We start from the raw sequence: 25,531 nt of genomic DNA, 5'->3' as shown, positions 1-25,531 counted from the left end.
GAGTCATAGGTAGAAATGGATAGTATGAAAATATTTGCAATTTGCAGCATTGTTGTTTTCTGCTGTGTTTTAGTGAAAGTAATCTATAATTTTGCTGCTTTTCTGTTGTCAAATAAGCCTGAAGGACTTGATTAGCTGGATCAGGTGTGATTAATCAGCGTTGAAGCTAAACTCTGCAGGGCTATGGCCCGCCAGGAACGGAGTTTGACACCCCTGGATTAGATGGACGGATAGGATGGATGGGTTGGATTGGAAGGCTGGGATGGAAGGATGGCATAGGACGGCATAGGATAGATTGGCGACTTCAACGAGGGGGTGCATAATCTGGCAGGGGTGCAGAATTCGGCACAACACCGGCGCGCGTCCGGAGTGAGAGAGAAAGCGCAGAGCTAAAAGGGCTTGAATAAAGCGCGTTTGGCTTTAGATAAAAATACTAGAGGATATAGCGCTGAAAGATATTTACTTAAACGACCCTGAAGGCTTGTTATGTGATCCGCTCCACTGTTTTGACATGCTGCTCACTTAAAATGGTGCTTCTGTTGCGGCTCGTGGTTCAGATGGATGCCGGGGTGCAGATTGGTCCACCTTTTGAATATCAGTTATAGAAGTATTTATGGATAAGAGACTTGAGTTGCTTTTAAAATATTCACGAGTCCTTTTCCTCAACTCAAGACTTCTGAAGTCTATAAAAATGCGACTGGAGTGCGAGTCACTAACTCGAGTGCCCATCTCTGGTTAAAACAATCAATATCAGTTGATACTGAAAAACACAATTAGATGGATGAGACAGATTGGGGGAATGATGGGATCAAGCGATAAATGGGATGGATGGATGAATGGATGGAGGGATGATGGATGAGATGGATGGATAGGATGGCATGGCAGGGCATGGGATGGGATGGATGGGTGGGCTGGGAAACTCAGTTCCTGGAGGGCTGCAGCCCTGCAGAGTTTAGTTCCAACCCTGCTCCAACACACAAACCATGTAGTTTTCAAATAAGCCTGAAGGACTTGATTAGCTGGATCAGGTGTGATTAATCAGCGTTGAAGCTAAACTCTGCAGGGCTATGGCCCGCCAGGAACGGAGTTTGACACCCCTGGATTAGATGGACGGATAGGATGGATGGGTTGGATTGGAAGGCTGGGATGGAAGGATGGCATAGGACGGCATAGGATAGATTGGGTGGATGAATGGGATGGATTGGTTGGAGAGATGGAGGGAGGGATGATGGATGGGATGGACAGATAGGATGGATTGGGTGGATGGAATGGGACGGCATGGATAGAAGGATGGGGAGGAGGGATGCATGGGATAGTATTGGATGGATTGGGTGGATGGGATAGATTGAGAGAGAGATGGATGGATAGGATGAATGGGTTGTAGGGATGGCATGGGATAGCATGGGGTGGATTGGGTGGATGGATGGATTAGATGGATGGATAGGATGAATGAGTTGGATTGGGAGGTTGGGATGAAGGGATGGCATAGGATAGCATAGGATAGATTGGGTGAGTGGATGAATGGGATGGATTGGTTGGAGAGATGGAGGGAGGGATGATGGATGGGATGGACAGATAGGATGGATTGGGTGGATGGAATGGGACGGCATGGATGGAAGGATGGGGAGGAGGGATGCATGGGATAGCAGATGGATTGGGTGGATGGATGGATGATAAAACAGACAGACACACAATCTCATTGCTGAAAGCAGTTTCTCAAAACTACCCAAAATACTTTATAATGTTGTTTTTTAGAATAACAATTAACCATAATGCCTGCAATTAATTTATCTGCCTGCTTGGGGTGAACGACAGAGGAGGATGATGTCATCACCTTGTTGGCAGCGTCAATGAATTTCACACCCTTGTACGTGATGGAGAGGACGATGGTGGGGATCTTCCGCATCTGTTCTGTTGACCTCTGAGAGAGAAAGAGAGAGAGTATTATAGGATGATTGTCAATGTGTTTTACATCATATAGGGTTAATATAATGCCTGGAATATTTAAATACAAATGGATTAATTGATTGATTGACTGTAGGACACATTTTGTCCCAAAATTTTCTCAGCAAACATCAAAAATAGGCACAGGTTAGCTTAAAAGTATTTAAATAAATACTAATTAATACTATTAATATACTAAATAGTTAGTACTGTAACTAAATTCAAATGTAAAAAATAAAAAAAATAAATAATATTCTGCTTTCATGTAGCTTCAAAACTTCTGGAATTACAAAATGAATAGTTAATTAACTTAATTTATCAACACTTCCAGTGTCTGTTAATAAAAAAAAGTCTGAAAACAAGCAGCTTTGTCACAGTTACAGGTGAAAAAAAATAAAGAAAATATCTTTTTATTCATATATTGAGACCTTCAAATATTATGTCGGACAATGGACACCTTTGAATAAAACAAATTGAGAGCTACTGCTGTTAAAAACAAACAAACAAATAAATAAATATGAAAAATCTATAAAAAAATAAACTAAACGGTAAACATAATATTTAAAAATAGTATTAGGCACCATGACAGTATTTGTTGCACTAAATTTAATTTAATAAAATTGTTATTATTATTACTCATTTATAATTAAATATCAATTAAAACAAATAATGAATTAGTGTTTTACATTATGGTAATGAGGAATTGAGGGGAAAGGGAGTACTTAATTATTATGACAATAAATGTCATAATGCTAAAAGCCTTAATGGTCCTTAAAATGTTGTTTTATTATTATCATCATTAATATTTAGGGGTGAGATGTGACCAGTTTCATTGTGAGATTCCCCAACAACCAATGCTAATGTTTAAGGGACAGATTTCTTATGCCCTTTTTTATCATTTACTCAAAGAAAACATTTGTTAGTTCTGACTGTTTATGCTTTGGTCTTTTCATTAAGTGCCTGGCCCAACTGACTAGACGGCTTATTTTGACTGCATCCCTGTACTGATCGGCTGAGCAAACAGTTCTGCTTGATTATTTAACCATTTAAACACCGACATAAACGGCTGCTTATCAGAACAGCCTTTGAAGTGCAAATCTGCAGTCTGTCTCTCACACACAGGACAGTGCGATGAAGCGGAAGTCCATTTTCCACTTTCTGGACAAACCTTGTTAGTCGTATATTATGAAACTGTCCTTTTTTGCGCTAGTGCCCCATAGAGGACTCGCATGGGCGGCATTTTCCCTGACAGTGCTGCTTGCTGCCCGTTCCAGAATATAATAATAATCTCAGTGTCCTGGCGTGACTCCTCACAGGAGACCTTGGGCTCTCATTGGCCGAATACTCTGTGAACACCAACCCTCATTTTAGCACAGGCGTCCTGCGTTGACTCCGTTCCTCTTAGTTCTTTAATGAGCATCGAGCCCAGATACTGCAGAACGAGCGAGTCGGGACAAACCGGTAAAGAGAGAGAGAGAATTCAGTTGGTCTCAGCTGGCAAAAGCAAACAGTTAAATCACATTATCTAAACACAATCAAAAATTCGGATGATTTCATAACCCATCACCTCAATATGAATTATGACTTTATTATTATATAAAGGGGCTGTTTTATGATAGAAAAATGATTACGTTGGCCTCGTAACTGCATGATTCGAAGATGAGCTTCTCGGGCTGATGGTGCCAGTTCTGGACCGGTGTGTACGGCGCCGCCAGACTCGGGGGTCGTAAGGTCAAGCGAGGCTCCCGCTGACGTTCCTCAAATCTCTCCTTTAGGAAGGAAACACGCTTTCAGGATAAACTGACCCGAAATGTGCATGATTTGAGCAGAAAGAGAAGGATTGGTGGAGTTTGACTCACTTGTGGTTGTGGTCTGTCATTGGGCCGCTGTCGAATAGCCACGTCATATTCTGAGTCGGGACCTCTCCTCCTCCCAGAATCACCAGCAGGTAACAGGGGATCCATGGAGCGCGTGTAGGAGTCTGAGTGACTGAGAGGAGACGAGGTCTGGGACATGAGATCCTGACACTGCAAAAGAAGCATTCAATGAGGGAGATCAGCCAGCCAGAAAGATGTCCTTGCCCAGAAATGAGCTCGAGAGAGAGTTTACAGTATACTGCACTTTATTATAGACTGCAATCAGAGTTGATGCCAGATTTCATTTGTTGTGAATAAAAATAAGGCCGTGAGGGACAGAAGTGCAGTCTGTTCAATAAGGCAAACTGTTTTCAACCTGGGAGATTGAGCAGAGCAAAACACACAGAAAACACTAAACTTCCTCTAAATTTCTAGTGGACAAAGAGAATTGAATTAAACTGAATTTTGCATTATGGTACTGGAGATAAGGGGAAGTGATGGGAAGTGTTCAAATAAAAATAAAATAAAAAAGCTTCTATTTTCATCATGCAAATGTCATTTATTTGATTTTTTTTGTATGTATTTTTATTTCAGGGTGCGATGTGACCAAATTTATTGTGAAATTTCAAGACCCTTCTGTGAGGGACAGAAGTGCAGTCTTGACCTCGGTGTTTCCGCAGAGGAAACAGAAAATGTCGTCCCACACTTTTCTAAAGGAACTGATTTGAAATTGAATTTCACATAACTGATTTTTTTTTACAAAAAAAATTGTATGTTGTTTTATTTTGAATTATAGCAATGAAAGTTTTTAACATTATGCCAGCTTCCTTTGCTATTTGCATGACGAGTAACATGTTTATATGTGAGGTTTATAAAGTTTTCTTTAGATAAAAACTCTTTGAAAACATTTGCTGAGAAATATAATTCCCTAAGAGAACTTAAACCAGCATAATTTAATAAAATATTAGTTAGTTTAAGAAATCCTGGACTCTGTCATGAACAGTATAGCAGACTTTTTTTAATGATATTAAGAACTTTCTGGAATGTCCTATTTGGCCATCATGTACTGTATCATGTACTGTATCTCATCTCAGCAATTACTGAAAATATGCGACTTTTACCCACAGTTTGGTTAATTTCATATAGTTTGTTGTTCGTTCTCAGATTCCATTCTTTTTTCCATTTGTTGATGAGATAAGATGCTATGGTAGTTTTAAGATGTGAGGGTGGTATGGAACACTTTAATATCTGTGGAAAGTGCTTCCTTAGCAGCAGCGTCAGCTTGTTCAAAAAATATAAGGGGAAAATTAGGGAAATGCAACCTTAAAAGGACCTTAAAATGAGTTTCTTGTATATTCTTCATACAAAATATAATACATTTTTTTATTTTTTTTAAATATTATTATTTTGGTGTGAGATATGAGCAATTTCATTGTGAGATTCATCCAATACCCTTCTGTGAAAGACAGAAATGCGGTCTGTTCAATAAGTAACACTGTTTTCGACCTGGACGATTCAGCAGAGGAAACAGAAAATACATCTTGCAAATTTCTAGTAAACTAAAACACTGGAAGGCATGGTTTGCAAAAAAAAGACGTGACACGATTGTTAATCTTTTGAATTAACAAACAACTTTTGAATTTTTTTAAACATAATTAAATTAATACACATTTACAGATCAAATATTTGGTCTGTTAACAGTTTGACTTTTTTTCTCATTTTGCAAATTATTATAGTCAACTAAAATTACACATGCCATCTCAGCAAAATTAATCAATTTGTCATGCCAAAATATTGATAATATTTTAATAAAGAGACCAAACCTACAACAAAAAAACACTACATTTTGAACAAACTGTAATTCCACCCTCAGACTCTTGTTTTTGTTTACTCCTAATGGTCTACTTAAAGCCTAAAATCTATTCTAGAATGCGTAATATCATAAAATATTATAGCATACAGCAGTACTTACTCTGATCTGAGAGAGGCGGGGTGGTTTGACCGGAGGCTCCTCATACGGCCGTTCAGCTAATGACGCAATAATCCTTTTCCTGTGGCCCAACAACGTGATCTTCAGCACCTAAAAACAGACATAAAATGCACGTAAAGGCAACAATTACACAATGTCTATTAAGCAACATAAATACCCTGCTCTCAACCGAATAATTCAATTCAATTTTTAAAAATAAAGTAAAAGCCAACTACGTAAATACTTCATATAACACTTGATATAAAACAAACAACAACAAAAAAGTCTATACTGTAAATGTTTGAATGCATCACGTTCTCACATTGACAATCTCCAGCTCCCACAGGTTCTTCACACATTCTAGCGTGCGATAGCCGCTCGACAGGAAGTTCTGCAGGTATTCCTGAAGACCCAGGACGTCCAGCCACGCAGCGAGGGACGTGCTGCCGTCACAGCCTAATGCTTTCACCTGCAGAGTTCAAAACCAACAGAGAACTTACTTCAGACCCAGTACAGATAAACTGATGAAATGATAAATGATGAATCAATAAAATGATGAAAATCTTACAAAATAATACTGTTAAGGGCAAGTGATTATTAGCATCATGTGACAATCCTCTGCAAAGCATTGTAGACTCGCACAAACCTTTGGTAGAGAACGTGCAGCACTGAGGATCTTCCTGCGATGTGCCGGATCCGTGATGCCAATTTCTCTCAGGTCTTGCTCTTCCATTACGTCATTTCCCTACACAAACATACGTACACAGCTATCAGGTGAAAAACTAGACAAAAATACAATATACACAACGCCACAATACACAACCTAAATGCACAAGCCCATATCAATAGTGTGTGGCAATAATGCACCAGTTGGTAAATGTATTTTTTTGTCTGAAAAACAAGGTTTAATTCAATGTATTGCAAAGCACCATAAAAATAGCAGCATCGATGGTCATCTCTAAACCAGCTCTACTTTAATCAACAAACATACAGAAGGTCTCCACTTTATGGATTGAGGACACAATATATATCGGGTAGGACAGAGGCACACATCTCACATTGTTTGTGCGCATGAGTGTGCGTGTTTCATGTTTCTTTATTGATCAATGCCATATAATCTAAACACAGTGTGTCTAACACAGCAGCATCTGAGCGATCGATGTAAGACAGCGCAGAGAGTAATCTGAGGTGCTGATCTCACAACGAGACACACACACACACACACACACACACACACACACACAATCCCTTTATACACTCCATTCATTTAGCAGGAAACACTGTGCATGACCCTTCATGCACCTGAAGTGTCTATCAATCAAATGACGTCTAGAATATAATAAACTTGATTCGGACAGACAGTGCATGACAGGAATTTACAGCAAGTGAGTGCTGTGTTTTGAGATGTTGAACCGATTTACAGTGCCCAACAAACTGCGCTTCTGTGTTTGCCTGTACCCATTACATGAACCATAAACTGTATGCTGTTGAGAAAATAATCACTCCTTTGAGAACTGGCTGTCATTATGTGCCGATTGTGAGAGAGAGTCGATTCGAACAAAGACACACACTGAAACAAAATCATTCAGATGCAATCCCCACTTCAACAAGAGCATTTCACTGCTAAACCAAAAATAAAATAAAATCATAACCATAACAAAACTAGCACTACAAAAACAATCCACGAACCAAAACTAACCCAAAGCGAAGAAGAAGAAATAAAATAAAATAAAATAAGGCAAACCATTCAAAAAAAATCAAAAGAAACAAAACAAAACCAATAAAACACAAAGCAAACCACAAAAGAAAACCAACACAAGCAACAAAAAGCAAAACAAAAAAAACTCAAATACACATCAAAAAGAATAAAACACAAACAAAAAGCAAATCACAAAACCAACACAAGCAAAACAAAAACTCAAACACAAAACAAAAACAATAAAACACTGAAAACAAAGAGCAAACCACAAAAAAAATCTATCAAATACTAACAAGAAAAAAGCAAACCACAAAACAAAACCAACAAAAACCAAACCACAAAACAAAACCAATAAAACACTGACAACAAAGAGCAAACCACAAAAAAAAAACAATACAGAGCAAACCACAAAAAATAAAATAAAATAAAACGCCAACCAAACCAATAAACAAAACCAATATCATGAGCAACAAAAAGCAAACCACAAAAAACTAAGCTACTAAAACAAAGAATACAATAAAATGCAAACGACAAAATGCTAAAAAAATAAATAAAAAAATACTCAAAACAAACAAAACAAAACCAATGAAAAAAAAAAGAACAGACAATAATCAAAAGCTCATCGCAGTGTCCTAATAATGTACAGCGTGATAGAGATATAAGTGATCACGTCATCTGTTAATCGATTATCAGCCTAAAATAATGACTTTATTCAACAATTTGTCTCCTCCGCGTCACCCTTTTGGAGACTATCCAATGAACGTAAACAGCGTATGCTATTCTGTGTCAGCTGCGCCACACGGATACATTTTCTACGTTGTTTACGCTTTGATTTGAATGAAAACGACGTATCCGCATGACGCAGCTGACACAGACTGGCTGACTCCAAAATGGCACCAGGGTGACGCGGAGGAGACGAATTGTTAAATAAAGTTGTTATTTTTGTTTTCTTTGTGTACAAAGTATTCTCGTAGCTTTGTGAAATTTCGGTTGAGCCCCTGATGTCACATGGATTATTTTACCGATCTCTTTGCTATGTTTCTGGACGTTGATCGTGGTAGGACCCTTGCTGTCTATGCAGGGTCAGAGAGCTCTCAGAATTCATCCAAAATATCTTAATTTGTGTTCTGAAGATGAACGAAGGTCTTACGGGTTTGGAACGACATGAGGGTGAGTAATTAATGACAGAATTTTCATTTTTGGGTGAACTATCCCTTTAAGAGTTCTTGTCCTAACTAGCCTACACTAAAATATTGTTGCAAAATCCTGCTCCTCTTAACTCTGTATTAAACATCAAATACGTTTTGATCGGCTGTGATTTTCTCGTCACACAGCACTTCGGTGGACAGGCAGAACTGTAAGTCATTCAGTTTTGGCTGGTGCAAGAAAATTGTGCCATGAGGAATAATCATAAACGTCCTGTGCATCAAACTAACACTTTCTGATCCAAGACAGACTCTGAAGGAAGGTGCAGATCTGCTCCGAATCAAATAAGAGACATCTAATGCTCGGATGAATATATCTACACAGACACAGAAACTGTCCGTCACTGTCCGTCATCATTCACTCTGCTCAAACATGAGCGATCTGAACCACTTTAAGTCTCATCTGCTCATTCTGTGATAAAGTGAGGAGGGAGGCAGATGGGGAATAAGCTCGAGCAAAACTGCCCAAATAATTTAGAGTGAAGAAACGGCAGCTGAATGCAGAAGGGGTGAGGTGGATCAATCTGTCTCCGTCCACTTTTTATCTCTCGCTCTGTCTCTTTCCAATCCACTTAACTCTTCTTCTCTCATTATCAGCCTACAGTATAGACTGAAATCAGATCTCTGAGAACAGCACACACAGATGGTTTATTCTTGTACGGATGGGATAATGTGACAATGAAACAAATAGAGGTTGCACATTCAAGTTGCTCCAAAATGTATCTGAACACTACACCAAGTTGCATCATCAGATTTTCTTTAGCTAACTAATGTGTCATATTTCTGCATCATTTTTTCACTGTCTTTAGGCATCATTCATGTTCGAACCACAAGCGAAATTGTATACTTTGCGTTTAAATCCCAAACCGCACGTATGTATCGGCGATGTTTGCCTTAGCAAACAGCAGTAATAAAAGCTTATATGACTCACAGCTCCAGAGACTTTGCAAAGTTTGCAAAGAAATAATGTTTTTTAGAACTATCCAATTTCACAAAGGCATCTGAGAATAAAACTTTGATTCCAGTTGTGGAGAGATTCCTCATGACGGCAGAGGAGAAAATCAGCCCCTAATAAGGGACGTCCACAAAACAACAGCTCTATTCCAGCAGCAGCGTACGAGCAATCAAAAGAAATCTGTGCGCTTTGGAGCCGTGGAAATCCTCAGTGGAAATCTCCTTAATGTAGAGGAACTTGAATTAACTTTGAGGAACGATGCAGATGCTTTATGACTACAGAGCAATTCATAATCATTTCACACGCTAGCAATCATGTGAATGACATCAAGTGATGCCTTATTCAGAAGCACCAATTAAACGCTTGCTAGTTCAGAGCACCTGCACTTCCGGGTCAATGATGAATGAACAGACATGATGTGAATCCATGTGCAGAAAAAGCCACTTAACACGTTTAAACATGGATGTCCTGATACAACATTTGTGAGCCAATATCCAATTATTTAAGACAACATCTGCTAATACTCATAGTTTGGTGGTTGATCTATGGTGATCTATCTATCTATCTATCTGTCTGTCTGTCTGTCTGTCTGTCTGTCTGTCTATCATTATCAATGTTGAAAACAAAACATGTTTTTCTGTGGAAACTATTTTTTCAGAATTATTTGATTAACAGAAAGTTTATATTTGAAACAGAAATCTTTTGTAGTATTATGAATGTCTCTACTGTCACTTTTGATCAATTTAATGCACATTTGCTGAATAAAAGTAGTAATTTATTTTCTTTTTCTTTTAAATTAAATAAATAAATAAATCTTACCATACATGTAACCGTAAGTAAATACACAGTACTGTACACATATGCAAAAAGATCGGTCACTTTAAAAATGATAAACTAAAAATATAGTTACAAAATAAACAAAAAAAAAAAAGAGTTACAATACAATTCATTTGCAATCACATTTCTGGTGTTTGCGGTTAAATTACCTGTTTGTCCACAGTCTCTCTCTCCCTCTCGTGCACACACACTGGTTTCCGTGTTTTATGGGGATATTCCATAGGCGTAATAGTTTTTATACTGTACAAAGTGTATTTTCTATCCCTTACCCTATCCCTATCCCTCACACAAAGCTTTTTGCATTTTTAGATTTTCAAAACACTTCATTCTGTATGATTTATAAGATGTTTTCCCTAATGGGGACCAAAAACATGTACCCACATGGTCAAAATTTACTGGTAATACTATCCTTATGGGGGCATTTGGTCCCCATAATGTATGGGAAAACCAGGACCACACGCACACATACTTGCATTTGTGTAAATAGGCGTAATGGTTTTTATATTGTACAAACTGTATTTTCTATCGCCCTACACCAACCCTACCCACACTCTCTCACACACACACACACACACACACACACACACACACACACAACACAGGCTACAGGTGCAGCTGGCACAGGTGGTGATATCTGATCATGATACCAGCTCTGTTCTCTGGCCGGTCAATCTGAAGTACCATTCACTGCTAATTCCACTTCTCACCCTCCCTTTGTGTGACTTTGTAAGTTGGTTGCACACGGGGTCAGTGTTGAGGAGAATGCCAACATCCTCCAGCCCCTAGACTTCTGCAGCATTATATTTTCAGGTTTTTCTTGCACCAAAACCAATAATTTCGTTTTTGCTATTGTACCTTTAAGACGTCTGTATGTAAATGGCATTGTTCTGATTGGCTAACCTTTCTGTATGTGAAAATATGAATGTAATTCACACTGTATATCCTCAATAGGGTTAACGAAAGCGAACGAAAGCGGGACCTCTGAGTCTTACTCCTGCACTCCATCTCCATGCAAATGCATCTGGAATTAGTTGGGAAAGGAGGGTAATGGGGAAACCACCATGCCTTGGTGAACACACAGACGTGTCTCTTTCTAGCACAGCAAGTAAATTGCTCCAGATCTGACTTTCAGAAAGTCTTTAATATGCATGAAACCACATTGGTTAAAGAAGAGATGTGAATCCTGAAATCCCATTTTCCAAATGTATGTTCTCCAAATAAATGAACACAGAGTAACACTTGCATCAGTTCGGGCAAAATTTGGGCAAATTCCAAAATATTTTCTAAAGTAGTGTAAATGGATATGTAAATAGCTATTTGGCAAATACACCAGCATTCAAAAGTTTGGGGTTTTTAATTTTTTTATGTTTTTGAAATTCCCTTTTGCTCAGCAAGGCTGCATTTACTTGATTAAAAATACGATAAAATGTGTAAACATTTGAAATGGTATTACAATTTAAAATAACTGTTTTCTATTTGAATATACTTAAAAATGTAATTTATTCCTGTGATCAAAGCTGAAATCTTCACATGATCCTTCAGAAATCATTCTAATATGCTGATTTGGCTCATAACACAAGTTGGTAACACTTATTATTATCAATGTTGGAAATAGTTGTGTTGGTTAATATGATTGTCAATATTATTAGTTTTATTATATATATATATATATATATAAAATACAAGTGCAGACAAGTCACAAAGAAAGATTATGAAAATCAACATGCAATGCTTTTCAGGGGGAACCAGACTTTAAAAAAAAAGAAAAAAAAAAAAGAAAGAAGCCACATGACTTTTTTGAACTAACAAATACTGTTATATGAATAAGTTAGTAAATAAACTGTTGCAAGTCTCACAAACCTAAAACATATATAGGAATGGTTCCAAGTTCATTTCAAACCAGACAACTAAAAACTGACTTTCGGTTCACGGTTCTCAAATGACAGTCCGATTCAAACTGACCTGCGAGAATCTTTTTGACTGATGCATTAAAAGAACTAGGCTCATGAGAGTAATTTTTTCATCAGTTGGCTCAGGTTGTCAGCTAACGGCAGCCTACAAGATGATATCTGAGAAAACACATAAATTGACATGCATAAAACCTTCCAGACTGTCATCAAAGTTGGCTAGATGTTAAATTATTGCCATAAACATTTTGTTGCATTAGCAACCATTAAAGTCACTACCTGGATCCCTGTCTTATTTTAATATAGTGAGGAGAATTCTGGAAGACTAAGAGGAAAGAGAAGAGAGCGGAAAAACTACAAAAGAAATAAAACGTGTTTGTGCATGTAAAAAAGCCAAGCTTCCTGCACCAGTATAATCTGAGAGAGAACATATACTCAATCCTCCACTCTGACATGAAAAGCAGAGTCAGAGCACAGAAAGATGAAGTCTTCATCTCCAAAAAGCACTGGGGAGGAAGTGGGAAGGAGCTTTACAGTGATGTTCAAAGCGTTCTGCAGCTATTAAACACATCGACAGCTCAAGATGCTAAACCCGCTGAGCTATTAAAATAGTCATGTGAAAAATGCCTGCTTCTCTCCAATCAGCTCACTGTAAAAAAGACTGACCTTTTTGGAAATTTCAAATGCATGGAGATGAAATTGAGAAGCTCAATGCAGCTGGGTATGATAGGTACAGACCAGCATATAAACAAATCTAAGCTGAATTCATTCCTCACTACACTCCACTAAGACATTCAGAGTGAAGTATGTAAGAGAGTACAGCGGTACGGTCCAGCCGAGATTTATTAATCCTGCATATATAAATCAGAACAAGTCCACAAATGCATTCAGGCAAGGCAATCTGAATGCAGCAGAGAGACTGGACTCCTGTATCAGTAAAGTGTTATTGCGGAGTTGTGCTGAACACTCAAATCCAAAGGACGTATTATGCGATTATGTGACCGCATCATGGCACGCCACTGATTTTGAGTACAGCGTCACTAACTGACTAACTGAATAAAAAGAAATTAAACGGCATATAAATAACTCCATATTGAGGTCGGTAAGATTTTCTTAATATTTTTGAAATTTGTCTCTTCTGCTTACCAAGGCAGCATTTATTTAAATACAAAAAAATATATATACAATAAAACTTGCAATATATTTTACGGCATTTAATTGTTTTTTTAAATATATGTAAATAACTGTTTTCTACTACATATTTTAAAATGTAATTTATTCCTATGATTTAAAGCTGAATTTTCAGCATCATTATGTTTTCTATTTGAATATACTTAAAAATGTAATTTATTCCTGTGATCAAAGCTGAAATCTTCACATGATCCTTCAGAAATCATTCTAATATGCTGATTTGGCTCATAACACAAGTTGGTAACACTTATTATTATCAATGTTGGAAATAGTTGTGTTGGTTAATATGATTGTGGAAACGGCAAAAAAAAAAATTCAAAGTACAAAATAACAACATTTATTTGAAATTTATTATTTTTTCTTAAAATGTAAAGATTTTACTGTCACTTTTGTTTAATTTCATGCATCCGTGGGCAATAAATGTTGTAATTTCTTATTACTTCTGCTTACCAAGGCAGCATTTATTTAAATACAAAAAAATATATATACAATAAAACTTGCAATATATTTTACGGCATTTAATTGTTTTTTTAAATATATGTAAATAACTGTTTTCTACTACATATTTTAAAATGTAATTTATTCCTATGATTTAAAGCTGAATTTTCAGCATCATTACTCCAGTCTTCAGTGTCATATTATCCTTCAGAAATCATAATATGCTGATTTAATAACATTTTTTATTATCAATGTTAAAAACAGTTGTGCTGCTTAACATTTTTGAGGAAAATTAAATGAAAATGAAATGTTTTTTTTAATCTTTGATGAATAGAAAATTCAAAAGAACAGTATTTATTTGACTTTTGTAAAATTAGAAATGTCACCTTTATTTGAAATTAATGTGTCATTGCTGAATAAAGGTATTGATTTTTTTCAAATATAATTAATTAAATAAAAAAATAAGTATTTAGTATAAAGTGTGTACAAGATATGTATAGCTATCAAATTTGCTTATAAAAACTGTATAATTGCATTGGTATCACTATCAACTACTGCAACAGTGCTAAATTGGGCTTCAGAGGAATTACAAATAGCCAACCACAAGTATTACTGGATTAGAGCCTCATATTGCATTTTCTATCTATGTAAGAACATTTAGAATGATGTTTTGAAGGATCTGCAGAGATGGATGATGCATCAGGACAATGCACACACACATACGCACACACACATACACACACACACACTCACCTACTGCTGACCAGCTTGGCTATAAAACCTTCATTACTCCTGCAATGAGGTGGCGCTCGGCGTGGAACATAGGGTGACCAGGGACCCGTCTGTATCTCTGATTTACAACACACACATCGCCTCCCTCGGCCAGCTGAGGCTTTCAACCGCATCACCATCAATTCTCATTACCTCACATGGTAAAAACAACACAGCCCCTTATAAGGCATCAGGCTTCTTTCATAAAGCCTCATGGGCTTCTCAATCTGGTGAAGAACCTGTTTGTGGGCCATGTCCCAAAATACGAATCCTCAAAAACATATGAATCAATAGCCAAAAAGAGAAGAGCTTCTTTAGTGTAACCAATTGCAACTATATTTATACACTTTTTGAGAAAAGACTGTTATAAACTGCTTGAGAAAATAGTTCTGGGTTGCCCAAGTCTCGAAAGATCTCAATGCCAGTCTATGATATCCTACTCCCTAGACATGACTCGAGTCACAAAGAAAACTTTCGGCCTGTTGTATCTTCCACCAGGTGGAATTCATCAAAAGAGTCACTTAGAAAAGTATTAGCTCACCTTTACTCAAAAAAAAAGAATGGAGGTATCATTCTTGGTGATGAAATTTGGTGCCTTAGCACCAAAAATACATATTCTTTATTGAGATTGTCAAAACCTATTTTCCAGAGGCTAGTGTTTTTATAAACTTCTGTTTTCTATAGTGTGCAGTTATCGGAAGTGATTGAGATCTAAATCAAACTTCCACGTAGCATCCAATCTCATAACAACGTCCTAATTAGGTTGTTAATGATTGATCATTCAGGGCCTGGATAAAGACCAGGACATCCGCCTTAAGTGCCTATTTTTGCTATGGCAAATCATGTTAAGACCAAAGAACGCTCACTGTTAATTTGACCTCCCAGCGTAAGAAGAATGCTGACAGTTCTGCTGCTACTACAGAAGTTCGCTTGGCTGCAGGTTCGCTCTGCTACGGCAGCACACTTGTAAACACTTAATGATTATTTATTCAAGGTACTAGAAAACTCTCTTTCTGAGTGTTTGCATGAAAGCAACATCTAAGTAACTGGCCATGATCCATAAGCACCAGAATCAAAAATGGCATGCAAAACATACAAAAGCTCTTTGATGACAAGTAATGTGTGATAATTTTCTTAAATACAATCAGATTTGATAAAAAAGAAAAAGGCACAGAAAAATGTAGGTAGCACGGCACAGTAGGTACAGGTAGAGTAGCAAAGTGAAATGCTTTTATTTGTAATAGACAACTAGGTAGGAGTTACTCACCATGAACCGCAGGTCGTCAAAGCCATTGAGAAGTAGCTTGCTCTCATACTGCGGAAGGCCTATATGCTCCAACCAATCCCCGACCGGCTGTTCAAGCAGCCTCCTGGATCCACCTGCGGACAAAGGAAGGCGCTTGAGCAGCGAGAAACCATTGAGACGGTAGCATCGGCAATCGGAGGAAGAGACGTGGCACTGCCACATCATCCTCGGCCAACAGTGCCGAGAGCACAAACACAAGGACGGCAGAGGTGACAGGATCCCGGCCGAGAGGTGTGGCCGCTCCCACAGCAGGGGCGAAACCACGCTTGCTAAGAATGAAGTTTGCTGTAGCTGAATTTGGGAAGAAGATGGGGCCCAACGCTGGGACTGATCACAGATTTAGACTCCACATTATGTCTTTGTTGAATCAATTTACATTTGAGAGGTTACTATGAAGTACAACTGGGTGCCAAGACCAGCAATTATCAAAGTTTCCATTTGAGCCCATAAATCACCCTATGAATCAAAGGTTTGATTTCACAACCCAAAAAGTCACAGAAGACGATATGCACCATTGTAATCAATCCAGTTTCCTTATAATCCCAAACAGGCTAGCTCCTAATTGACTGGGGTGTTTAATGAGGAAGAGCACAGTAGAGGATCAGATGATTGAAAGTTGGTATTCCCTCATGGGTGTCCATGTGGAGGTAGATGCACAAGTAAAGTTCTCAAACAGGCATTACTCCCAAGCAATGTCTACCGATCCCTTGAACTGATGCCGAAAACGTCACAATCTCCTGATCTCCTAAGAGTGACTAAAAATTGCTATGGGACTCTACCGTAAGCCTGGAAACTCTTAACTTGCGTACTGCACTCCTCATGCAAATGAACTTCTAATCCAATCTCTATGATAGCGCTACTTAAAAGCCAGGCAAGATTGCATGACTTGCACTGCACAAAGTCACTCTGTGATTCTCAGGATCAAAGGTTCATGAGATGTAGGCAAAGAGCAAAAAAAGCTTCAGAGTCTTTGCTTGAATAAAACTCTTGATATCAACTTTATTCCAAAACAAGAATGTCTGACTTTGATTAAATTTAGATGCAGAAGACAGCACAAAGCGTAAGCCTCACCAATAAACGTCGGTGTAATCAAAACCGAATTAAAAAGCAAAAACGAATGGAAAAACCAATGAGAAGTAGTATCCACCCGAGTCATTCAACTTAATCAGAGACACCCAACTGCAAAAGTACAAGACTTGCTTTTCCAACACGACAAAGTCTCCCAGAGTCCTATAGAAGTCCGAACAGAGAAAGTGGGTGCTCGTCCCACATCAGTCAATCCTCAGAGTACGTTGCAGACATCTCGTTATCCCTCTAGTTCCTCGAGACGTCGCGGCTGCTGTTGAATTAGTAATGCAAGGTCAGTGGGGTGTTTGCCTGCTCCAGAGAATGCCGGTAAAACTTGACACACTTGCGGTGCGGACAAGTCTGGATGTTGTAAGAAACGCAGCAGCAATCCGAAGGTGCGGTCTCCTTGTTCAACCGGACGCTGTCAATTCTGCTCTGCAGCGCTGCTGCTCCGTCTCCTTCTTTCTCTCGCTCGCTCCTGCTCCCCCTCCCTCTCCCTGTCTCCTCCCCTCCCTGCCTCGCTCGCTCTTCCCCGAAAAGAAAATGCGGGCCTGCTGTCCATTATCTAAGGACTCATCAAACCTTTGTCCCCAACCGGGACCATTACTCTTTCGTGTATTGTTGACTATTGTAACAATATTAGAGGCATTGATTAAAGACACAAAGCGTAACAGTGTGTACCCAGCAAGCAAAGCATAAACACAGAGGCATATGCAGAGCTTCTAGGCTGGAGGACGTAGCTCTGGGTTTACTGCCAAGCTGCAGGGCAGTTCTTCTTCTAATTCCCCTGACACTCATGCATGTTAATATTTTAGCACCTTTATCCACATAGACAGAAACAAAGCGGAAAAACTCTGCCAACTATCCTGTTGCAGGAGTTTATTAATGAAATACTGTGTTGATGATGTGACAAATGCCTTATAAATGAATTGCAAAACCACCAGTTACAGAGTTCTCCAGTGGTATTAGAAGAGGCAAGCAAAGTCAAAGTTCTGTATTGCTCAAAAGATTATACATTTTCACACTTTAGATTCCAAAAAAGCATTATGACTAGCTAAATGGTACAAGTGTATCCAGATTAGCATGCTAGAGTGTTCTCTGAGATATTTAGATTATGGTTTGTTGGTTTTGAACAAAACGTCCCCAGATTTATTTTCCCATTTTATTGCTTATCCAAAAATCTTAAGGCTGAGTTCTTAGAATAAAAGCACCGCTCCTCAACAAGCCACATGATTTATGGTATCATTTATATCGAAAGCAAAAACAGTGCAGGGCCTTCACAGGATAATACTTTGTTTACAGTTTTGTTCAAATTCCTAACGTCAGTAGGAGCAAAAGTAATAAATGCTGGCTTTAATAAGCACCACTAATAAAATTAAAAACCAAGAGTCATGTCCAAGTAGGATGCCCGCAGGAAACAGGAAATGAGGTCAGAGGCAGTGCCATGTGACCAAGGACAGAGGAAGGACTGGTCCTCTAGCTAGGCTTTGCACTTATATGGGCCAATGAACCCAGTTGGAACACAAAGGCTCCTTGCAGAGACACACACCACTTGAAATGGTGTTTACAGGTTTTAAGATACACTGATGTGAGGAGGGTACTTTATTCAAGGCTTACAGCAGCTTTCCCATCCATTTTTGCCGGAGTTGCCAAACGGGAGTGAATGGTACAGCAAGCGTGACGGCCCCTCTGGTCTTGATTGCTGAAGTTTGGTTAATTCCAGAGGAAGGTCAATAAGCTGCCTCCATACAGAACAAGGTCACGCATCACCAAGGCGGAATCGTCAAGCGTCTCAGCGTCCATTGATTTAACTCCCAAGTGTCCCCTCGTCCTTCAACGGCACACTGGGATTTCTCATTCTCCATTTAAAGGGCCAGACAACCTCATATCCTCGGTTCACTAATGTAACTCTTCTGGACTTGGCCTTCATCTTTCTCTTGCCCATCAATAGGTTATTGAGTTTCATTGCTGGATTGTTTGGTCAGGGGTCTCATTTCATAGGGGAGCCGATGCAAAGGCAGATCCTCATTTAAAACATACATTCCAGGAAGACACTTGATGGTCAGCTACAACTAGGAGGCCAAAGCTTTGAATACAATAAGAAAAGTAAAAGAACAAAAACAAAACATTATTTCTTCTCTTCTCAGTTAAAGACAATCCACTTGATTGTGACATGTCGTATACTGTTTCCAGGTCCAAGTTTCTATTCTGTTTCAAGTGAGAGTGCCATCTCAACAGCCATTTATAAGCACAATTCATTTATAGTACACCTTTAAGCTAAGCTTTTGGGGTCATGATTTTTCAGTAGTATTTACAGAACACCATGAGTGCATCCTTGTACTGTTGGCTGTTTGCTTTTGGTACCTGAAGGAGCATTTGGACATGGAATGACAGCACATGATGTTAGACTTATCCAGATAGATTTATTTATTTATTTATTTATTTTTTAAATGGCTCTCTGGAATAGGCTACTTGACTCTGATTGGTCAGTCGCGACATTCCAAGGTGTGTTATAGGGCTGTCAAAATGGCTGAAAAACTAAATTCGAATTGTGTACTTAAATATTATCAATATTCAAATTTAAAAGGCATAATTTCAGTTAGGGGGAAAAAAGCTTTTGGCTTCTTTCCTGAGGTCACAAGAGGGTGCATCGAGCAAAATATTACTAATGGGCGTTTATTAAAGCAATAAAATAACACCACTATCTTTGAAAAAAGTGCCATTTAAAATGTTTATAGACCATATATAATTAATTAAGATGCTTAAACAATTAGAAATAAAACAGCATCATGTATGTATGTGTAGTTTAATATAAAGGACTGAAAACCGATCACAAAGAGTACTTTTTCATTTAAAAACATGAGATGCAGTGGGATGGGGAAAAAAACGCTATAAAGTCTCGAGACACGTTTTTTAAAAGTTGAACTTACATTAATTTTACATGGCTTTCTAAACATGCGGCTCTCTTGTGCGAGACATGAGTGCAGCGGTGATAGACATCCCTCTAGTCTAGAAAATGCGATAAATATGCGCTCTGTGTGAACGGCTTGGTTTCAGTTTTGAGGTAAACAACACTTTTCCGCATTGATGTTCTCTTTTCCCGCAATATTTTAAATGAACAACGTAGCAGCGCCGCATCTAGTGGGTTCCACTGGATAAGATAAGAAAAACATTAAAATGCAACGACACTTGCTTCGTCATCGCATCTTGTGCGCCACTGATAAGGCAGCCTGACGCACACCTAAAATTCGAATGCAACGTTTTTGCATTCAAATGTGGATTTTTATTTTAAATTCGACAAACATTCGAAATTCGAATTATTTTTTGACAGCCCTAGTGTGTTATTCCATGACAACAACTGTTGGCATCAGCAACACTGGATAACACACCGCTGCGCTCTCTCTCATTTCATTCAAATGCAACTGCTATCCTCTTGCGCCTTAGTTATTGACTCTATTTACTGTAAAATGAAACCAGAGGACTTTACTATTAATAGAAGGCATACGGTAATATTGTTAAAGTGTTCTCCTTTAACAATATTACAATTCAGACCGATTGTTTTGTACACTGTAATGAATTTAGGATAATAAATAGGGATGCGCCATTCCGAAAATGTCGATACTTACATTTTCTGTCGGATTGGGTATTGGTTAGACGGGACGATCCAAATGCGATATTGTGTATACTATTCTGTTACTGTTAAGCCGCACGAAAGGCACATTATAAAGCACAATACAGTTTTCGTGCACCTGTAGTTATAAGCTGACAATTATTTTCATGTTTTTGCCGATATTAAATCTAAAAAACAAATTAACTAAAAAAATAACTAAAATACATTTTGGCATCTCTACATAATAATGTACAATGAGAATCTGATATTTATTTTGAGATTTTCTAAAGATCAGATTTGAAAAGTGTTATTTTTGATTGATTGATTGATTTATTTTAAACAAAAAAGATACCTGTGGCAGGGCACTCCTGGTCTTTGGAAAAGTCGATGCCGGCTCCAATTAGGGTCATGATCTTCTCAATCTGTAAGCAAAAAAACAAACACAGTGAAACCAAATGAAGACACTAACCACAGTGCAGTGTGAAAAAAAGCAGCTGCGATTTATGTTAAAACTTTGCCTTCATGATTTCCCAGCAGAGCAGACGAAGCAGTAATGCAACAACAAATCCGACTGAGAAAACACCATCTATCATCCCAAGGTTATAAGAATCATGCATAATGCAAATAAGAAACAGCGAAATATTTGGTTGCACCAGCCCTGACCAATACAGTCACAGGTGAACTGAGTGTCAGTCAACTACCCAAGCTTAACCATGAAAGACCATCTAGAGTCCAAAAACCCAAGAAAGTAAACACCAAGACATACAGGTAAACTTGTAAACATGCAGGAGAACAAGAGTACAACATGTCCAGGATGTCATTTCATATATTCACCATCATCAATCACTAGTCCAACCAGTTAAATGTCAGACTACAAGACACTGTCTGAAAAGATATAAGGGTAAAAGTAGGAGTTCTGCCCTGCATCTGAATATATCAATGCAATTTATCCAAGCAGGACATTTCTGAAAGTTAGCAAAGTCTAATGACTTGCAAGCAACTCTTGACTTGGAGTCAGCATTCATTGATCATGACGTCCACACCCTTCAGTGATTGACAGAATGCTGCGGTAACTGAAAGGACACTGATTACATAACATCAGCACAGTCTGGGTTGTCATTTTAGGGTGGAAATTCATTAATTCAATAACAAAAAATGAATTCATAACATCAAAAACAGGCCGTATCCCAGTCACTGAGATTAAGATCTGTCCTTAGCGGTTGATGAATCTACTGATGTGTGGAAGCAGCTCCTAATTCTTCAGTACAACAGTGGAGTTATGTAATATGGAGACAATGGAGGAGGTGACGAGGCATTTGAAAATGCCGCACAGAAATTATTTTAATTGGGGGATAATGCCTCTATGTGGCTGATATTAAACACTGGCAGAAATTCGAAAAAATAATTAACTATGATTTAGTAAAAGAAAACGATTAATTTTAAGTGACAACAAAGCTGCCGAGCAATAGCTTATCCAAAGTAGCGGGGTCAAAAAGACAGCGGTAGACAGAAAAAGGAGAGAGTTTGAATCCTGCCACCACCGCCAAGAAAAGCTGGCTGAGAGAGAGCTGCGAGAAGACACTGACAAGGTTTCCAAACTTTTAAGTGAAAAAGTGAAAGTGACGTGACATGTGGCCAAGTATGGTGACCCATACTCGGAATTAGTGCTCTGCATTTATCCCATCCAAAGTGCACTCACACAGCAGTGAACACACACACACACCGTGAACACACACCCGGAGCAGTGGGCAGCCATTTTTTGCTGCGGCGCCCAGGGAGCAGTTGGGGGTTCGGTGCCTTGCTCAAGGGCACCTCAGTCGTGGTATCGAAGGTGGGAGAGAGCACTGTACATTCACTCCCCCCACCTACAATCCCTGCCGGTACGAGACTTGAACCCACAACCTTTGGGTTACGAGTCCGACTCTCTAACCATTAGGCCATGACTTTTTTCACCAAAAATAAAATAAAAAAATAAATAAAACGTTTTCAGTGGAACACAAAAGAAGATATTTTGAAGAACATTCAAGCTGCTCTCTTCCATAACATGAAAGCATATGTGGGATGGTAAAGTTTTTCAGTGAGTGCTGACTTTAATTTTGGTCTGTTTTTCACACAAAACTATTATATTACATGACTTCAGAAGACCGTATGGGCATTTCTTTTTTGTATGAAAAAGAACAGCATGAACATTCTGAAAATTATCTCCTTTTTCCTCACACAGAAGAAAAAGACATGCTAGTTTGGAACATCACAATCTTTTGAATTAGCTTTTATTTTTCTATTTTTATTTAAATTTCAAATTTTAGTATTTTTTAAGTGCTTTTTAAATGTTATATTTCAATATAGCTTGCTTTATTTATTTATTTTATTTTATTTTCTTTATTATTTGTTTCATTTTCATTTTTTACAGCGTTATTTAAATGAATAAAAGTGATTTTTAATAATTTTAGTTAAAGCGATAGTTCATCCAATAAGTTGGAAGAATGTTGCTAACCAAACTGTTTTGGTTCCCATTGACTTCCATTGCATGGACAAAAAATATAAAGGAAGTCAATGGGAACCAAAACTGTTATCACCATTATTCAACATTTATTCTACGTTCACAGAAGAAAGTCATACAGGTTTGAAAAGCCATGGTGGTGATTAAATGATAACATAATTTGTATCTGTTGGTGAACTACCACTTTAATAACAATGGAATCTTATGAGTAATAAATGACAGATTTATTTATTTTTTGTTTGTAAACCATTCATTTGCAAAACACAAATCACAAGAACACCTCTATTTAACTTTGCTCTCAGTAATATCTGTGTAGAATGGTTGGTTCTGCAGAATCTGTAATAACCGGCGAGCAGCAGCACAGAGCAGAGGAACAGCAGAGGAACAGGAAGCCAGAGGGACGTGTGGAGGGTCTTACTCTTTGGGGCGGCCGCTGTCTCCATGGAATAGAGATGGAATGCCTCGGTCTCTGCAGGGAGAAAACCAACTTCTGTTCAATTGCTATTCTTTGCTTAAAGGGAGAACAAAATTTGACCCTTGACGATGGCACAATTGAGAAACCCTTCAATACAGTTAATGGGAACTAAATATAAATGTGACCTCCAGGTTGGTTTGACACCCCACTGACCGTTTTCCAGGAATAAATCCTTTGAAGACGCTCAAACACTTGAATGGCTGTCAAAAAAAAAATGAATAGACTGGGAAAGAGGAAAGTGGGAATTGCTTTGATCCCAGCCCTCTGGCTCCATCTACAACAAAAGAGTATTTTTGATTTAAGGATAAGCTGTGTGAAGTTTTTTCATTCCGGTCTCATCCAGAATCCATCAGAAGGCAGACGAGTCATCAGTTATGTCTGACATCTCTCTGTCCCACAGCACAGTTTTCTCACTTTCAATATACAGTGCATCTGCTAGAGTGCTCACCGCACATGAACGGATATTCACTTCCTGTCTTTTACACATTTTCACACCGTTATAGCTAGTGATCAAACGATACGAGTTTGTCAAAGATGGCTAAAATAATGCTAGCATAAATGTAGCAAAACAGCTGAAATAAAGCGTCAGTATTAATCATACTGATTTCACCTTGATTGATAAAGAGAAATTTACTGACTTAAAATATTATGTTAATTTGAACTATGAATATGTTATTTATTGACACAGGGAATCTTATTTTTTCTATTTTTGTATTTTTCTGTCCTGAAAAATGCAAAATTCTATGCAGTGGGTTTTAAAGGGGTCATATGATGCGATTTCAAGTTTTCCTTTCTCGTTGGAGTGTTACAAGCTCTTGGTGCATGAAGAAGATCTGTAAAGTTGCAAAGACTAAAGTCTGAAATCCAAAGAGATATTCTTTATAAAAGTTAAGACTCTGCCACGCCCCCCTAAAACGGCTCGTTCCATGTCAACATATTCTGTTACACCAAATACACAAAATAATGATCTTTAAAATAGCATCATATGACCCCTTTAAATATGACACAGCGTGCTCAATCAAGCTAACTTTCTGGTAGCGGAAAACATCAAAATATGAAATAAACAAGCATATATGGAACAAGAAAGTGTAGAACCTGTGAATGACGACTGCAGATGCAACATTTAAATAAAGCTCTGACTTCCACCCAGATTTCAGCAGCAAACCCCAACCCAAACTCCTCTTTGCCACAAATGCTTTGCCTCTTGTTTGAAAATGCAAAGCCTCTCATATTTATCTATATTAGTATTCTTCAATATAATCAGTGTGTCTGCTGACCTTATCACACAATTGGAAAAGAAATTAAGATAAATAACGAACTGATGTCTATGTCAGCTAGTGATATATTTCACTGCAGATAAATGCTTAAGTATAATTAGCCAAGGCAAATGTTACACGGACACTTACATAACTGGGTGAATCAAGAACATATCCAGGTCATATTTCACCCCAAAATTGAAAGAAAGACATACAGTGGGTACGGAAAGTATTCAGACCCCCGCAAATGGCTGCAAACAAAGAGTGAAAAATTTAAGGGGGTCTGAATACTTTCCGTACCCACTGTACATTTGATTTTGCTTTTTTGGGATGATTAAGTTTTGCATCATGACACTGACAACTAAGCACATTTCACCCATAAAATCTTATTTGATGTATGTACTGCATGTTTTTACTGTATGGATTTATTAATGAAGTGTCTCATTTCTGTTCCACCAAACATAAGTCATAATTAGGGCTGGACGATATGGCCAAAATTGATATCACGATATATTTCTTAATTTCGGTCGATACGATATAATTC

General features: G+C 38.1%; 1 protein-coding gene across 1 annotated transcript in view; it reads right to left on the bottom strand.

Moving 5' to 3' along the window:
- LOC107696947 (ankyrin repeat and SAM domain-containing protein 1A) overlaps window positions 1-25,531 on the bottom strand; it is a gene marked incomplete at its 3' end in the record, with an annotated part of 137,257 nt that overhangs the window by 5,071 nt on the left and 106,655 nt on the right. Inside the window, exons 16-25 of the mRNA XM_016497519.1 lie at window positions 23,675-23,725; window positions 21,109-21,178; window positions 16,040-16,152; window positions 6,416-6,514; window positions 6,092-6,238; window positions 5,773-5,880; window positions 3,804-3,971; window positions 3,576-3,713; window positions 3,305-3,376; window positions 1,835-1,921 (exon numbers count right to left, since the gene is read on the bottom strand). Coding sequence (XP_016353005.1) covers window positions 1,835-1,921; window positions 3,305-3,376; window positions 3,576-3,713; window positions 3,804-3,971; window positions 5,773-5,880; window positions 6,092-6,238; window positions 6,416-6,514; window positions 16,040-16,152; window positions 21,109-21,178; window positions 23,675-23,725 — 1,053 coding nt within the window. The remainder of the gene's footprint in view (window positions 1-1,834; window positions 1,922-3,304; window positions 3,377-3,575; window positions 3,714-3,803; window positions 3,972-5,772; window positions 5,881-6,091; window positions 6,239-6,415; window positions 6,515-16,039; window positions 16,153-21,108; window positions 21,179-23,674; window positions 23,726-25,531) is intronic.

This window comes from Sinocyclocheilus anshuiensis, unplaced genomic scaffold, assembly GCF_001515605.1.
Source record: "Sinocyclocheilus anshuiensis isolate Anshui unplaced genomic scaffold, SAMN03320099.WGS_v1.1 scaffold130, whole genome shotgun sequence".
NCBI lineage: Eukaryota > Metazoa > Chordata > Actinopteri > Cypriniformes > Cyprinidae > Sinocyclocheilus > Sinocyclocheilus anshuiensis.
The sequence above is the reverse complement of the archived record's forward strand: the minus strand, read 5'-3'. Positions and strand labels throughout refer to the sequence as shown.